The sequence below is a fragment of the Bos indicus x Bos taurus genome, chromosome 18 (genome assembly GCF_003369695.1).
Source record: "Bos indicus x Bos taurus breed Angus x Brahman F1 hybrid chromosome 18, Bos_hybrid_MaternalHap_v2.0, whole genome shotgun sequence".
Classification (NCBI taxonomy): Eukaryota; Metazoa; Chordata; class Mammalia; order Artiodactyla; family Bovidae; genus Bos; species Bos indicus x Bos taurus.
In genome coordinates, this window is record NC_040093.1 from 11,886,402 (window position 1) to 11,902,921 (window position 16,520).

The 16,520-nt window shown below is 50.0% G+C and overlaps 1 protein-coding gene across 1 annotated transcript; it reads left to right on the plus strand.

Moving 5' to 3' along the window:
- The first annotated feature begins 5,151 nt into the window (after positions 1-5,151).
- Positions 5,152-14,843, plus strand: AP2S1 (adaptor related protein complex 2 subunit sigma 1). The gene is made up of 5 exons (XM_027515374.1): positions 5,152-5,263; positions 7,654-7,803; positions 13,646-13,759; positions 14,209-14,268; positions 14,459-14,843. Exons 1-5 carry the CDS (start codon positions 5,261-5,263, stop codon positions 14,558-14,560), a joined length of 429 nt encoding a protein of 142 aa, XP_027371175.1. The 5' UTR covers positions 5,152-5,260; the 3' UTR covers positions 14,561-14,843.
- The last annotated feature ends 1,677 nt before the right edge of the window (positions 14,844-16,520 follow it).

A 16,520-nucleotide genomic window follows, 5' to 3' on the forward strand; every position in this document is an offset into this window, starting at 1 on the left:
TAAATAAATGGAGATTGTTCGTTCTTGGTGCTGTGTAGTATTCCACAGAATGAAGGCTCCAGTATGTATTTGCTTCCCCGGTAGCTCAGCTAGTAAAGAATCCACCTGCCAATGCAGGAGACACAAGAGACATGGGTTCAAACCCTGGGTCAGGAAGATCTCCTGGAGAAGGAAATGGCAACCTACTCCAGTATTCTTGACTGGAAAATTCCATGGGCAGAGGTGCCTGGCGGGCCATACAGTCCATGGGGTCGCAGAGTCAGACATGACTGAGCACGAGCACATGTGCATGCGCGCACGCACACACACACACACACACACAAAATGTACTTACTCATTCTACTGTTGGTGAGTAGTTTCCACTTTTTGGCTATTATGAATAGTGCTACTATGGACAGTCTAGAACATATCTTTTGGTAAATATGTGTACTCATTCCTGCTAGGTATGTACTGAAGAGTGGAATTTCGAGTCACAGGGTATACATGAGTACTCCAACCAGTTTCCCAAAGTGGATGTTATTTATATTCCTAGAGACATTTAGAAAAACTTCAGCTGCTCCATGTTTTCCCAAACACTTGATACTGTCCAATCTTTTTAATGTTGGCCATTCTAATGACTGTGTAGTGGTATGTCATTGTGATCTTAATTTGTCTTTCCCCAGTGATTAATGAACATCATTTCATATATACACGAACCTTCTTAATAGTAGCTTTTGTGAAATGCTATTCAAATCGTTGCCCGTTTTACTGTTGCTGTAAACTCTTAATTATTTTTAATACCTAATAATACATGAATTTCTCATCCTTGAAAAAAATACTCCAGCTAAGATGGAAGCTCCTTGGACAACCCAACCCCATCCTCTTGCCTCTCCCGAAATGTGTTTTCTTCTCAACTTCTCTCTATATTTGCCTGAATGCAAGTATTTTGTTGTGACTACATATGCACTAGTTGATTCTCCCCCATCAATGTCCATTTTGTCTCTTTCCAATTTTTCTCTATGACAAGCATGTTGTAATGGGATTGAAAGGAGAGGATCCTTCTAGGCTCTAAAGAGGAAGTGCTGGGGCTGGCCCTTTCTGTCTATGGCTATAGAAAATAGATAGGGACTTCCCAGGCGGCCCAGTGGTTAAGACTGCATGCTTCCACTGCAGGGGGTGCTCGTTCAACCCTTGGTTGGGGAACTAGGATGTCAGATGCTGTGAGGTACAGTCAAAAAAAAAAGATTAAAAAATAGAATATAGATATATATTCTAGATAGATTTGTCTCTATTTATAGAATACATAGATATATTGTCAGATATCTGTTATATATATTATAATATATACATATATACATATATATATATATATATATATATATATATATATATATTGTTATGTGCTTGTGATTAGTCATTCAGTTGTGTCCGGCTCTTTGCAACCCCATGGACTATAGCCCACCAGGCCCCTCTGTCCATGGGATTTTCCAGGCAAGAATACTGGAGCAGGTTACCATTTCCTTCTCCAGGGGATCTTCCTGACCCAGGGATCGAACCCAAATCTCAGGTGTCTTCTGCATTGCAGGTGGATTCTTTACTGACTGAGCCATCAGGGAAGCCCCCATATATTGTTATATATATATAAATGTATACATATGTATACGTATGTATATATACATATATATGTATACATATATATATACATACATACACACGTATTATACAGATATAGACAGACTCACATGCCAAACCACCCAAGCCATGAGATTCTTGAGAGCAGAGACAAAGTCTGTTCCCTGCCTGCACACTCTACCTGGCTTTGTCCCTAATGCCTCATCTGGGCCAGGTGCTTCTACTTGAAGCAACTGTGGTAGCGGGGCCTCCGAGACGGACCCCACTGATTCTCACTGGTATTCAGGTCCCCTTTTACATTGGATAGGGCAGTTCCGTGTACTGATAAGATATTGTGGAAATCACAGGGTGTGACTTTGAGGCCAGGTCATAAAAAATAGGGCAGCTATTGACCTGCCCCTTCTTGGCTCATTCACTCTGGGGGAAAACCACTGTCACGTGAGGACACTCACGTGTCCTAGTGGAGAGGGCCACCTGGCGAGGAACTGAGGCCTCCTGCCAACAGCCAGCATCAATCAGCCAATGCTGTTAGGGAGCCCCTGGGAGGGAGATCCTTCAGTGCCAATCGAGTCTTCAAATGACTGCAAACCCAGCTGACATCGTGACTGCAACCTTGGGAGAGGCACCGCCCGGAATCACCTAGGTAAGCAGCTTCCAAATTCCCAATCCATGGAAGATAAGAAATATTTATCGTTGTTTGCTAAGCAATTTGTTATTTGCATATGTCATTTAAGTCTATATGCATAAGTCTATCGCATATGTCTATTTCCTCTGCTAGACCATGAATGCTGTTGGGGTGAGGACAGTGTCTGTTTTCTTTTCTTTCTTTTTTCTTTTATTATGGCAATATCCAAGCATAAAGTTTGAAAGCCTTACACAGTTCAGTTCAGTTCAGTTGCTCAGTCGCGTCCGACTCTTTGCGACCCCATGAACGGCAGCATGCCAGGCCTCCCTGTCCATCACCACCTCCCAGAGTTCACCCAAACCTATGTCCATTGTGTCGGTGATGCCATCCAACCATCTCCTCCTCTGTTGTCCCCTTCTCTTGCCCTCAATCTTTCCCAGCATCAGGGTCTTTTCAAATGAGTCAGCTCTCTGCATCAGGTGGCCAAAGTATTGGAGTTTCAGTTTCAACATCAGTCCCTCCAATGAACACCCAGGACTGATCTCTTTTAGGATGGACTGGTTGGATCTCTTTGCAGTCCAAGGGACTCTCAAGAGTCATCTGCAACACCACAGTTCAAAAGCATCAATTCTTCTGTGCTCAGCTTTCTTTATAGTCCAACTCTCACATCCATACATGACTACTGGGAAAACCATAGCCTTGACTAGGTGGACCTTTGTTGACAAAGTAATGTCTCTGCTTTTTAATATGCTGTCTAGGTTGGTCATAACTTTCCTTCCAAGAAGCTTTACACAGTGTATACCCATATACTCAGCGTCTAGAGTCTATAATTTTGGTTATTTTTCACCTCTCTATCTTTTAATCTCTCTATCCACTAATCTAACTTCTTTTTCTGATGTATTTTAAGGTTAACTTCAGAGACTTTCCTGGCAGTTCAGTGGTTAAGAATCTTTTTTTTTTTTTTTTAGGACCCTCAACCCTCAGTGGTTAAGAATCTGCGCTTGCACTGTGGGGGTCTACAGTTCCGATTCCTGGTCTGAGAACTAAGATCCCACATGCTGTGCAGCACAGCCAAAATACAAAAAACAAAACAGTATGCATATCATCAACTAGGGTTCAATATTTTTGACTTTTTTTGTTCAGTTAAAAAACATTTTGGGGTGGGGGCGCAGTCCATGGAAACCCCTTAGGTAAATTTTATGTAATATGAAATGCACAAATCCTGTGTATTGTTTGTTGATTTTGGGCGTGAATCTACATCTATGTAACTAAAACCTCTTTCAAGATATAGAATATTACTATGCCAAATCCAGCATAACCCTTGCCTCCTAGCCCCCTGTCCACAGAGATAATCACTGCTCCTGGTTTTACATCATGGATCAGTTTTACCAACTTTAGTCTTCATGGTTATTCAAACAAATTACATACTCATTCCTGTAAAACTTCTACTTAGCCTTAAGGGTGTCTGTTTCCCTGATTCCTATTCATTCATTCAGGAAACTTGTCAAACACCAGACTTGTGCCAGGCACTTAGCTGAGTGCTAGAGATCAGGCCTGGGACTAAGGGGAGGCAAGCCAGCTGCTCACTTTCAGGCTCTTGCAAGGATGGGGTCAACATCTAAGATTGAGTGCCTTTTAAAATTTTGTACCCTGGGCACATTGCTTACTTTATCCTGGTCCCAACCCTGTAGGTGATAGAGGAGTGCAAGAACTGAAAATGATCTACCTCTTTTTGCCCCTACAGTTACTCAACACCTATGTGTTGCTAATGCTAAGTCACTTCAGTCATGTCCGACTCTGTGCGACCCCATAGACGGCAGCCCACCAAGCTCCCCCATTCCTGGGATTCTCCAGGCAAGAACACTGGAGTGGGTTGCCATTTCCTTCTCCAATGCATGAAAGTGAAAAGTAAAAGTGAAGTAGCTCAGTTGTGTCCGACTCTTCGAGACCCCATGGACTGCAGCCTACCAGGTTCCTCTGTCCATGGGATTTTCCAGGCAAGAGTACTGGAGTGGGGTGCCATTGCCTTCTCCGACCTATGTGTTAGTTCTTCTGCTAAAACCACACTTTTAATTTACATCCAGGGTATGTTTTGGTTTTATTATGGCAAGTCTGCCCTCAGTAGCAATACCTTTATCGAGTGCTTACTATGTGCCACCGTGTTCTAGTAAGAGGTTCCCAACAGCCGAGCCATATAAGAAGACAGGTGTACCTGTGAATAGGAAGCAAGAAGACCCCTATTACCTGATATAAACAGTGAACATTCATGATTTTAACTCATATTTATTGAACGCTTACCATGTGTCGAGCACTGTGCTAAGTACTTGGGAAACTGGCCGAAGCTTTAAAACCACCCCACTGAGGTGACCCCTTGATCACTTTCTCTTTAACAGAGGAAGAAATTGAGTTAAGAGGTGAAATTGCTCGCCCAAAGTCACAGAGCTAGGGAATGCGACGGCAGGATTTGCACACAGTTCTGACTTCCAAAATGATGCTATTAAATCATTCTCTGTCTCCCAGAGAAAACACTCAACACATTTTAAACAGAGCACTAGGTAAGCACGAAAACATAATTACATTTCCCAACGCTGTTTTATTTAAGACAGTTATTCCCATCATGTCCTTCTCGCCTAGGCTGGGAGGTGGAGGGAGGGCTGATGGAACTACTTTTCCCAGGATGCAACTCTCGTCTCGCTGGCTGTCAAGCATGTCGGGAACTGTAGTCCTCCGAGGAGATAATAACCCATGGCTCCCAACATGCATTTGGAGCCTGAACCTTGCCGTAGGAAAAGTCCAGTCGCGCGGCATGCTGGGAAGCGGGACAGGCTCTTTTCCCGGCTTGCCTCCCGGACGAGCAAGCCTATTTTTTTCAGGACTACAATTCCCAGCGGGCTGTGCGCGAGAGGGCGGGTGAGTTCTTCTGCCGGAAGTCCGCTCTACCCTTGGGTCCCCCAACAGCTGCCGGAGCCGGAGCCACCCAGAAGCCGCGGGACCGGGGCCGCTGGGGTCCGGACGGGGGTCGCCATGGTAACGAGGGCGCGCCTACGCTGGGGAAGGGCGAAGGGTGGGTCCACGTGCAGGTACTCCGGGCTCGGTGGGATATTGACAAGCCGCCCCTGCTGCGGTGCGATGGTCTGGGCCGGGCGCGGGCTCTCGGGATTGGGGTCGATCCAAAGGCCGGCGAAGGAGGCAACTGGGGGTGGTTCTGGGCGCGAGTGTGTTACTGGGGTTATCGAGGCTAGGGGGAGCTTTTGAAGACCAGGTGCCAGGGGAGAGGGCTGTGCGGGAGGGAGACATTCGAGATGGTTGGAGGGTTTTGAAACGGGGAAACAGCTCACGAGGCAGGATCTCAGAAGCGGGGAGAAGGAACAGGAGGGGGCGTCCCAAGCGGAGGGCTTTCGGGAGTGCGTCAGGAGAGCTGGAGAAGAATGGGAGACGTTGGGATAGGAGAGAGGGGGTCTCTTGGGGCAGGAAGCTGATGTTGCAGGCGGAGAGGGGGTGTTGGAACTGGGTGGGATACTGCTGGTGTGAGAGAGTCTCAAGGGTAAGAGACTGGACCCTGGAGACAGGAAGTACTGTAGGGAATAGGGCTTTAGAGTTAGGAAAAGTGTACTGTAAGAGGGAAGAAGGCTTGGAGTAGGCAGTGAATACTACACATGAATGGGGAGCAATAGAACAGGTCTCTGCAAGAGGAGGGGTCTCAGAGGGTAGGGAGTAAGCATGGAAGTGAGAAGTGGGGAGGGGGTTTGGGGAACAAGGACTGGGCATTGGAGCTGGCACCAGTCCCCAGGGATGGGGCACCCTGACAGAGAGCCGTGAAACTGGGAAAGCAGGAGTCAAAAGAGAGCAACTCCAGCGGGGCCGGGGGAACTTGGAGGTAGAGAAGGCTGGGGGTGGGGGGCGGGCACTGAGAGGGGACATCAGAGGGGTGAGAATATAGAAAGGATGGGACTTCTCAGTGTGGATTCCCTGAGATGGAGAGACTCTAGTTGGGAGGAGAAACAGGAAGAGGTGTATGAGGGAATTCAGGAGTCAAAGACAGAGCTCTCCCTTAGTTCTGTAGCCCTGCTCCCGTCTCTCCTCCCTATCTCCTCCATCTATCTCTGGCTCTGGCCCCCAGGCTGTGGCTGCCTGGTGTGAGTCCCACCCCCACCCCCCACCACATGTCCTTTGCCTGCCTGCCAGGACCCCTGCCTTGCTAGGAAGTGGTTTTCCCTGGCTCAGCAGAAGGGGTTCTTCGAAGGAGAGTGTAATATCCTGTTCCCGTCCAGCTCAAATGAGTTGGGGGAGGAGGGATGGAGTGTGTAGAGAATGAGGCTTACGAAAGAGAGCGGCCTCTCATGACCCAGTGGAGGCTTCCACAAGTCAGGATAAGGGGATTCAGAGCAAAGCCTTTGGATTCCCAGCTCTGCTTTCTGGCTGTGAGACTTCCATTCTCTGAGCCTCGATTTCTTCATCTATAAACCGGACATGAGCACACAGAACTGGGCTCAAAGACAGGCTTCCTAGCTGCATGCACTTGGCCCATGATTTTCTTAAAGTCAAATGACAATGAATTATATCACTAAGAACTGATATTTGTATAACGCTTAGTATGTGCTAGTCACTGTTTTATCCCTGTTGTGCTCATGAACTCGTGCAGTGGTCTCATGAGGGAGGTGCTCTCATTATGCCCATTGCGTGGACAGTGAAACTGAGGTCCAAAGAGGTCAAGTAACTTGCCTACAGACTCACAGCCAACAGTGCCAGGATTCATTCGGGCTCTAGAGTCTGTGTTTTTAGGCACTTGGTCAAATGCGTCAGTCATGATAGTTAATTTTATTGAACACTCAGTATGTAAATGGGACTTTACAAAACGCTTCCGAGATCAACTTGTTCGGTGTTCACAGTAGCCCTGTGACAGTTGAGCTGGCTTTTCAAAATCTTAAAAACACCTCAGGTCTCCCACGCATCACTGATGGTAATTGCAGCTGATACCTGGCTTGCCTGTTAGTGCCAGCCACTGACTAAATTTATAAACTTATTTAACCTTCAAAACATCCTGACAAGGTGAGTCTTCTAAGGAAAACTGGTTTCACCATGGGGAAACTGAGGCGTAGAAGGGCGGATCTTTTGTCCAAGGTCAGGGAGACAAGACTTGGTGGAGCTTGGGACTCAGTGCCCTAGAAACAACTGCAGAGTTGGCCAGTGGACGAGAGATCACTCCACGGGGTGTTGGAGGGACCTGGGACCGGAGCATGTGGCCAGGTCAGCCTGGCTGGGCTCAGGGGAGTGGCCGAGACCCTTGGAAGGCAGGCAGCTGGGACACGTGGACCCTATCTTCCCCATGGGGCAGGGTGGGGCTGTTGGGCAGGGCCGCCCTGCACTGGCTCGCCCACCCCACCTCTCTCCCTGCCTCCTCCTCTTGCCATCCCCAGATCCGCTTCATCCTCATCCAGAACCGAGCAGGCAAGACGCGCCTGGCCAAGTGGTACATGCAGTTCGATGATGACGAGAAACAGAAGCTGATCGAGGAGGTGCACGCCGTGGTCACTGTCCGAGACGCCAAACACACCAACTTTGTTGAGGTGACAGCTACCCCCACCCCCGCCAGTGCCTCCCACACTCCCCTGCTTTCTTTTGATGGCCCCCTTCCCAGCCTCAGATGGCAATAACCCCTCAGACTCTCCTTCCTCCACCCTCATTCATTTATCAACTTGCCTGCCGTCTTCTTTCCTTTTTGAGGAGGGTGGGTTACTTTTCAGGGTGAACATTTTCAGACATACAGGTTAGTACAATGAGAAGTCAACTGAAAATTCCCCCAGATTTCATCAGTATTAAGAGTTTGCATTTTTTTTTCTCTTTTTCTCTCTTCTTATTTTTTTTGGCCAAATAACCTTTTTTTTTTTTTTCCTGGTGCCTTTTAAAAACTCACTACAAAAATGCTCAAACACATAAGCATAGAGAATGGTATAACGAACCATCCCTGGCTGGCGTGTTTTCAATTACGCTAGAGAGATCATGGGGGGATCCCCTGGTGGTCTGGAGGGTAGGATTGCATGCTGTCACTGCCAAAGGTGCGGGTTCAGTCCCTGGTTGAGGAACTAAGATTGCGTAAGCCATGTATTGCAGTCAAAAAAAAGGTATAGAGATAATGACATTACATCTCTAAATATGACAGGGTACATCTCAGAAAATAAAGACACTGCCTTCCATGACCACAGTATCATCAGGCCTGATCAAAGGAGTCATATTTCCTTACTAATATTAGTCTCAAGCCAATCAATATTTAAATTTCCCCCAGGTCATCAGAGGGCTTCCCAGGTGGCCCTAGTGGTAAAGAACCCACCTGCCAATGCAGGAGACATAAGAGATGCAAGCTCGATCCCTAGGTGAGGAAGATCCCCTGGAGGAGGGCATGGCAACCTGCTCCAGCATTCTTGCCTGAAGAATCCCATGGACTGAGGAGCCTGGCATGCTACGGTCCATGGGTCACAAAGAGTCAAACACGACTGAAGCAACTTAGCATCAAAACTGATTGTCCAGAGCCAGTCAAGGATCTTGGCATTGGTTTTGGGCTCTTTATTGAGATGCTTCTAGCTTTAATTCCCACGGTATTAGCCTGTTAGAGACCAGGCTGATTGTCCTGTCTGTGTGTGTTTATGCGCGCTTAGTCATGTCTGACTCTCTGTGACCCTGTTGACTGTGGCCCGCCAGGCTCCTCTGTCCATGTAGAGTTCAACAGATATTTATTGGCAGCTCACTATGTGCCGAGTACTGTTCTAGGCACTGGTGATACAGCAGGAAATGAAACAGACCCAGTCCCTTCTCTCAGAGAGCTGACCGCTGAAGTTTTTAGTTTTAGTCGATGGGAGGTTGTTATTATAATGAAGATATAGTGTATCGGGTATGATAGATGCTAGGGAGAAAGAGGAAGCAGCTGTGGGGGATGGAATGGCTGGGATGTATACAGTGGGGGGTGGGGAGTGGAACGTAGGTTTAAATGGTTTGATCAGGAAGTCTTCATTGAACAGGGGACATTTGAACCCAGACCTGAAGGAATGGAGAAGTGGAAGGAGATGATATCTGAGAAAGGAATGTTCCAAGCCCAGGGAACAACAAGTGCAAAGACCCTGAGGCAGCAGGGCGTACAAGGGCATTCCTGAAATAGCAAGAAAGCCAGTGTATCTGAGGTGGGGTAAGCCAGGGAGGAAGGTGGGAGCAGATGAGATTGAAGATGTAACAGAAGCAGGAGGTTCGGGGCCTTGTGACCAGTCATGAGGACTTGGGTCCTTACATGAGGCTTTTGAGCTGAGGAGGGAGGTAGGCTAGCTTAGGCTTTAGGGATCCCTCTCTAAGGGGCAGGAGCAGAACCAGGGGACTGCTCAGGAGATGACCGCTGCGGCCCAGGTGAGAGATGCTGGTGACTTTCACAGTCATGGAAACAGTGGGGGTGGCGAGAAGCATTTTGAAAGGAGAGCCAACTGAAGGGCCGAGGATTGGAGGAGGTGTGGGAAAGAGAATGGAGCCACCAGTAGGGGGTGCTGTCATTTCTCCAGATGGGCTGACTTAGCAAAGAACAGGTGGAGGGGAAGATCAGCAGTGGGGTGTCCATTCCCAACCCAGTGGAGATGTGGGGGGCGGGATGATGAAGGGAGGGGAGCCGGAGCATAAGGGATGTCGGCTCTCCCGGGGCACCATGCTGCCGGCGCAGGGCCGGCCCCATGCTGAGTGCTGGAAACGACAGCAGCTGAGGGACCCGGAGTGGGCAGGGAGGCGGATTAGGAGGAGCCAGAAAGGTTTGATGCCAGGTGAGAATGTCACAGGGCGGCTGGACCATCTTAGGTCCCTCCCGACCCAGGCCCGCTCCAGACTGGAGCCCTATGCAGGGCATCACTGGTGACACAGCGGTGACAGGAAGGACCCAGGCAGACGACAGCAGGAAAGAAAAGAAGAGCGCCATTCAGGGTCAGAGCCAGCCAAGGCCACACCGGCGGTGACAGTCAGTGGGTAACTTCTCCAGCTCAAGTCTTTCTGCCCTCGTGGCTTCTTGTCTCGATCCCGCCCCTCCAGAGCAGGGACCTTCAATCATTTGATCGTGTATCTTTTTTTTTTTTTTAAGTAGAGTTAACATCCTGATATATTTTTACTAATCCATGGATTATGTGCAGGAGCTACTGTAATAATATTGGGCTTCCCTGGTGACTCAGCGGTAAAGAATCTGCCTGCCAATGTAGGAGATGTGGGTTCGATCGCTGGGCAGAGAATATCCCCTGGAAAAGGAAATGGCAACCTGCTCCAGTATTCTTGCCTGGGAAATCCCACGGACAGAAGAGCCCGGCGGGCTGCAGTCCCTGGGGTCTCAAAAGAATCGGACACACTTAGGGACTAAAGGACTAAACAACAGCTCAAAAGTATGCTGCTGCTGCTGCTAAGTCGCTTCAGTCGTATCTGACTCTGTGCAACCCCATAGATGACAGCCCACTAGGCTCCTCTGTCCCTGGGATTCTCCAGGCAAGAATACTGGAGTGGGTTGCCATTTCCTTCTCCAGTGCATGAAAGTTAAAAGTGAAAGTGAAGTCGCTCAGTTGTGCCCGACTCTTAGCGACCCCATGGACTGCAGCCTACCAGGCTCCTCCGTCCTTGGGATTTTCCAGGCAAGAGTATTGGAGTGGGTTGACATTGCCTTCTCCGAAAAAGTATGCTGCTGCTGCTGCTGCTGCTAAGTCGCTTCAGTCGTGTCTGACTCTGTGCGACCCCATAGATGGAAGCTCACCGGGCTTCCCCGTCCCCGGGATTCTCCAGGCAAGAACACTGGAGTGGGTTGCCATTTCCTTCTCCAATGCATGAAAGTGAAAAGTGAAAGGGAAGTCAGTCAGTCGTGTCCAACTCTTCCCGCCCCTATGGACTGCAGCCTACCAGGCTCCTCCGCCCATGGGATTTTCCAGGCAAGAGTACTGGAGTGGGTTGCTATTGCCTTCTCCACAAAAGTATCAGTTCAGTCAGTTCAGTTCAGTCGGTCAGTCGTGTCCAACTCTTTGCGACTCCATGAATCGCAGCACACCAGGCCTCCCTGTCCATCACCAACTCCTGGAGTTCACTCAAACTCATGTCCATCAAGTCGGTGATGCCATCTAGCCATCTCATCCTCTGTCCCCTTCGCCTACCTCCAATCCCTTCCAGCATCAGTCTTTTCCAATGAGTCAACTCTTCGCATGAGGTGGCCAAAGTATTGGAGTTTCAGCTTTAGCGTCAGTCCTTCCAATGAACACCCAGGACTGATCTCCTTTAGAATGGACTGGTTGGATCTCCTTGCAGTCCAAGGGACTCTCCAGAGTCTTCTCCAACACCACAGTTCAAAAGCATCAATTCTTTGGCGCTCAGCTTTCTTCACAGTCCAACTTACATCCATACATGACCACTAGAAAAACCATAGCCTTGACTAGACGGACCTTTGTTGGCAAAGTAATATCTCTACTTTTGAATATGCTATCTAGGTTGGTCATAACTTCCCTTCCAAGGAGTAAGCATCTTTTAATTTCATGGCTGAAATCACCATCTGCAGTGATTTTGGAGCCCCCAAAAATAAAGTCTGACACTGTTTCCACTGTTTCCCCATCTATTTCCCATGAAGCGATGGACCAAATGCCATGATCTTCGTTTTCTGAATGTTGAGCTTTAAGCCAACTTTTTCACTGTCCTCTTTCACTTGCATCAAGAGGCTTTTTAGTTCCTCTTCACTTTCTGCCATAAGGGTGGTGTCATCTGCACATCTGAGGTTATTGATATTTCTCCAGGCAATCTTGATTCCAGCTTGTACTTCTTCCAGCCCAGTGTTTCTCATGATGTACTCTGCATATAAGTTAAATAAGCAGGGTGACAATATACAGCCTTGACGAACTCCTTTTCCTATTTGAAACCAGTCTGTTGTTCCATGTCCAGTTCTAACTGTTGCTTCTGACCTGCATACAGGTTTCTCAAGAGGCAGGTCAGGTGGTCTGGTATTCCCATCTCTTTCAGAATTTTCCACAGTTTATTGTGATCCACACAGTCAAAGGCTTTGGCATAGTCAATAAAGCAGAAATAGATGTTTTTCTGAAACTCTCTTGCTTTTTCCATGATCCAGCGGATGTTGGCAATTTGATCTCTGGTTCCTCTGCCTTGTCTAAAACCAGCTTGAACATCAGGAAGTTCATGGTTCATATATTGCTGAAGCCTGGCTTGGAGAATTTTGAGCATTACTTTACTAGCGTGTGAGATGAGTGCAATTGTACTATAGTTTGAGCATTCTTTGGCATTGCCTTTTTTGGGGATTGGAATGAAAACTGCCGTTTTCCAGTCCTGTGGCCACTGCTGAGTTTTCCAAATTTGCTGGCATATTGAGTGCAGCACTTTCACAGCATCATCTTTCAAGATTTGAAATAGCTCAACTGGAATTCCATCACTTCCACTAGCTTTGTTCGTAGTGATGCTTTCTAAGGCCCACTTGACTTCACATTCCAGGATGTCTGGCTCTAGGTGAGTGATCACACCATTGTGATTATCTTGAAGATCAAAAGTATAGGCATTCACAAAGATAAGCTAGGGGGATAAAAAATGAAGAAAAATCAGGGCTTGAGTTGACTTTTGAAGTAGCCAGCAGATGGCGCCACACACACAACACTGGCCTGGATTTTTCAGATGCTTTGCCAGCTAGTACATCATGGATCTCTGTCTATGGCTTTATCTACTTACACATGGTATAAAATTAGAGTCTGCGTCCCTGGCTCATGAATATTTATTCCTGGGTTGTATTTATGTGTTATGGTAGGAATATTTATATTACGGTTCAGTTAAGGGCAGGACTAGGATTGTCTTGGTTACAGGAGGCAGTGAGCCTGGACTGCTCAGCACAAAGCCTGCCACACAGCATGTACTCAGGCAGTGTTTGTGGAAGAATTTGCTAGCTTAGTTCCAGGATGAGGAGTTTGACTCCTTCCAGAGGCAACAGCAAGTCACAGAAAGGGGGAGATGGATACCCTGGAGCACCCCCACCTCTCGGCTCTGGGCTTTTGCCCGATACTATTCCCTCTGCCTAAAGCACTCCTGCCTGATCACTCCTGCTCATCCTCCAGATTTCAGTGCAGATGCCCCCTCTTCCAGGAAGCCCTCCCGGACTGCAAGGGTGGGTCAGCCTCTTGTCCCCTCTGAGCACCCACAGCCCCTCGCTGCCCACTTAGGGGGTAACTAAGGATGACGCTCCATTGGACTGTGAGCCCGAGGCAGGGAGAGCCAGGCCACCCCTCTGTCCCCAGCGCAGAGTCAGGCAACAGAGCAGGGCCTCCGGGACCACGTGTGGAACGCAGGACTGCACGTGTTGGTGCCATCCTGCCCAGTATGCGGGGTCCTGGGCACGCCCTGCCGCTGACCGCCTGCTTCTCTGCCCCGCAGTTCCGGAATTTCAAGATCATTTACCGACGCTATGCCGGCCTCTACTTCTGCATCTGCGTGGACGTCAACGACAACAACCTGGCCTACCTGGAGGCCATCCACAACTTTGTGGAGGTGCACGGGCCGGGGGCCAGGAGGGCGGTGGGCGCCGTCTGGATGCCCTCTGTTAGGGTGCGGGGCCCTCAGCCTGCGGGAGGGGACACTGTCTTTCTCTGCCCACCTTGATGTTTCCTCCGGTCTCTGTTTCCCTTCAGTTTCTCTCTGCCTTGTTTCTTTATTTACTTATTTATTTTGCCTGCACCGGGTCCTAGTCGCAGTGCTTGGGATCTTCGCTCTTCATTGCTGCACGCAGGATCCCTAGTTGTGGCGTGTGGCCGCTGATTCCCTGACCAGGGATCGAACCCGGGCCCCCTGCCTTGGGAGCACGGCGTCTTAGCCACGGGACCAGGGCAGTCCCCTCGGCCTTGATGTTGTGCCACCTCTTTCTGACGCCTCTGCTCCTGTCTGTGCGTGTGTGTGTCTCTCCTTGCCCATCTCGCACCACCTCTGTCTTCTTCTCCTAGGTCTTAAATGAATATTTCCACAACGTCTGTGAACTGGACCTGGTATTCAACTTCTACAAGGTGGGCTCCTGGGGAAGATGAGGAGGAGGGAGCCAGAGGAGGGGGTCTGTGAGGGGCCAGAAGCCCACAGCCACCCTGGTGCCTCCGGTGGGGTCTGTTTGCTGGTTCTTGGGCATCAGAATTTCCCTGCTCCCCGGGGGTCCCCTCCACTGCTCACCCCAGAGTCTCCCCACGCCCTCCCTTCCCTCAGGTTTACACGGTCGTGGATGAGATGTTCCTGGCTGGCGAGATCCGTGAGACCAGCCAGACGAAGGTGCTCAAACAGTTGCTGATGTTGCAGTCCCTGGAGTGAGGGCGGCCGGCCCCTCCCACCCCGGTCCCTTCCCGGACTAGCCTGCTCGCTTCCCCTTTCCGGGCCCAGGGTCCACCCCAGCGGCCCCCTCCCTCAGCTGCCCAGGAGGAAGGCACCCAGCTGGGTCTGGGCCACCAGGGAGGAGGCCACACCCCACAGCCTCGGGGCCCCAGCTGTAGGCGGAGGCCACCTCGCGTCTACCGAGTAACCGTGCTGTCCTCGTGTGATGCCGTGAGCGTGTGCGTGGAGCCCCCAATAAACCTGTGGTCCCCGCCTGGCCTCATCTCCTTGCGCCTCTGCCTGTCCTCCCTGGGAACCACAGGCAGCTCCAGGGGCCCTGCTGTTGGTGCATCGGGTAGTCGGTCAACAAGCACAGCTCGGGCTGAGTGAGGGAGCGATGGGGGGGCAGGGGCATTCATACCTGCTGCTGCCCGCAGACGGCCCCAGGGGACTGGGAAGGGTGACAGATTTAGACACTGAGCTCTCACTCCTAAAATAATGACACTCAGAGCCAATGCCGACATCTCTCAGGCCGTTCTAAGCCATGACATGTACCTTTGTTAACCCTCACGAGAGGTTGCAGAAGGGATGGTTAGAGGGGCTCACTCAGCTCAGACAGTCACAGAGTGAGTCTGCAGCTGAACCAGGTTTTTGTTTTTTTTTTAATTGTTTATTTTTGGCTGTGCTAGGTCTTCGTGGCTACGCAGGGACTTGCAGCGAGTGGGGGGGCACCAGCTTCTCACTGCAGTGGCTTCTCTTGCTGTGGGGCTCAGGCTCAGTCGTCATGATACAGCGTTAGTTGCCCCGTGGCACGTGGGATCTTCCCAGACCAGGGATCGAACCTGTGTCCCCTGCGTTGGCAGGTGGATTCTTAACCACTAGACCACCAGGGAAGTCCTGAACCAGGGTGGTTTTGAGCCCAGGCAGGCGGCTCCAGAGTGCTAGTTCTCAGACACGAGGCCCGAGGTGCAGGCTTGGGCCCCACGTTCAGTGGTTCCCAGCCGCGGCACTGCCAGCCCTCAGGTCTTCACTGTGTGAGGCTGTCCCGGGCGTGGCCTGCCTGCCCGCTGCCGTCTGCCAGGTGCCAGCACCAAGTGGCCCTCAGCCCTTCTGGCAACAGGAAACACTCTTGCGTGTTTTCTTTGTTTTTGGCCACCTCGCTCAGCTTGCAGGATCCTAGTTCCCCGACCAGGAATTAAACTCAGGACCGTGACGGTGAAAGCGCCAAGTCCTAACCACCGGATCACCAGGGAATCCCCCGAGCATGTTTCTAGTGCCCTCTGGAGTGGCTGTGCCCCCTCCCCCCATGCCCATTGAGAACAGAGTGGTGGCCGCCAGCTGCAGCCCTGGCCAGCACCCTTGGCAGAGCTGAGAATGCCAGGCATGCGGCATCCGCTCCTACTAATGTGATCCAGCTTCGTGTCATCCTACCCCCTGCAGGGGACGGGCATGTCCCAGCTCAGTCAGAGGCACACTGTACAACCTCAGGGTCAGTCACTTAAGCCCTCTTGCCTCTGTTTCTTCATCTAGCAAGTGGGTCGACTATAGTTTTTACTCTCATGGAGTGTCCCTGAGGAGTAAATGAATGAATGCTGGGTAGTACCTAGCATTGGTCGGCATGCATTCACTGCACAGACATTAAGTGCCTTCTGTGTGCACAGCCCTATGAGAGACAAGATGCCTGTAGACATGGACAGTGAGCACATAATCATCCTCATTTCACTTGGGACACTGAGGCTTGGGGAGGTGAATTCTTTTTATAGATAAATTGTTCCAACAGTGTATTTGTTTCTTGTTGCTGCTGTAATGTTATCACAAGCTGAGTGGCTTAAACCAGCAGGACTCTGATCACTCGTGAGGAGTGAGACCATGGGTGGGGGCCAGCCAGCTGAGGCTTGGATCTGCAGCTGGGTGATACAGGGTGGGAGGTGAGGTCATTTCCACGTGCCACAACGGAAGA

Coding starts and splice junctions, on each gene's coding strand:
- AP2S1 (XM_027515374.1), top strand. Junction 7,804..13,645: donor AACACACCAACTTTGTTGAG/GTGACAGCTACC, acceptor TCTGCCCCGCAG/TTCCGGAATTTCAAGATCAT. Junction 13,760..14,208: donor CCATCCACAACTTTGTGGAG/GTGCACGGGCCG, acceptor TTCTTCTCCTAG/GTCTTAAATGAATATTTCCA.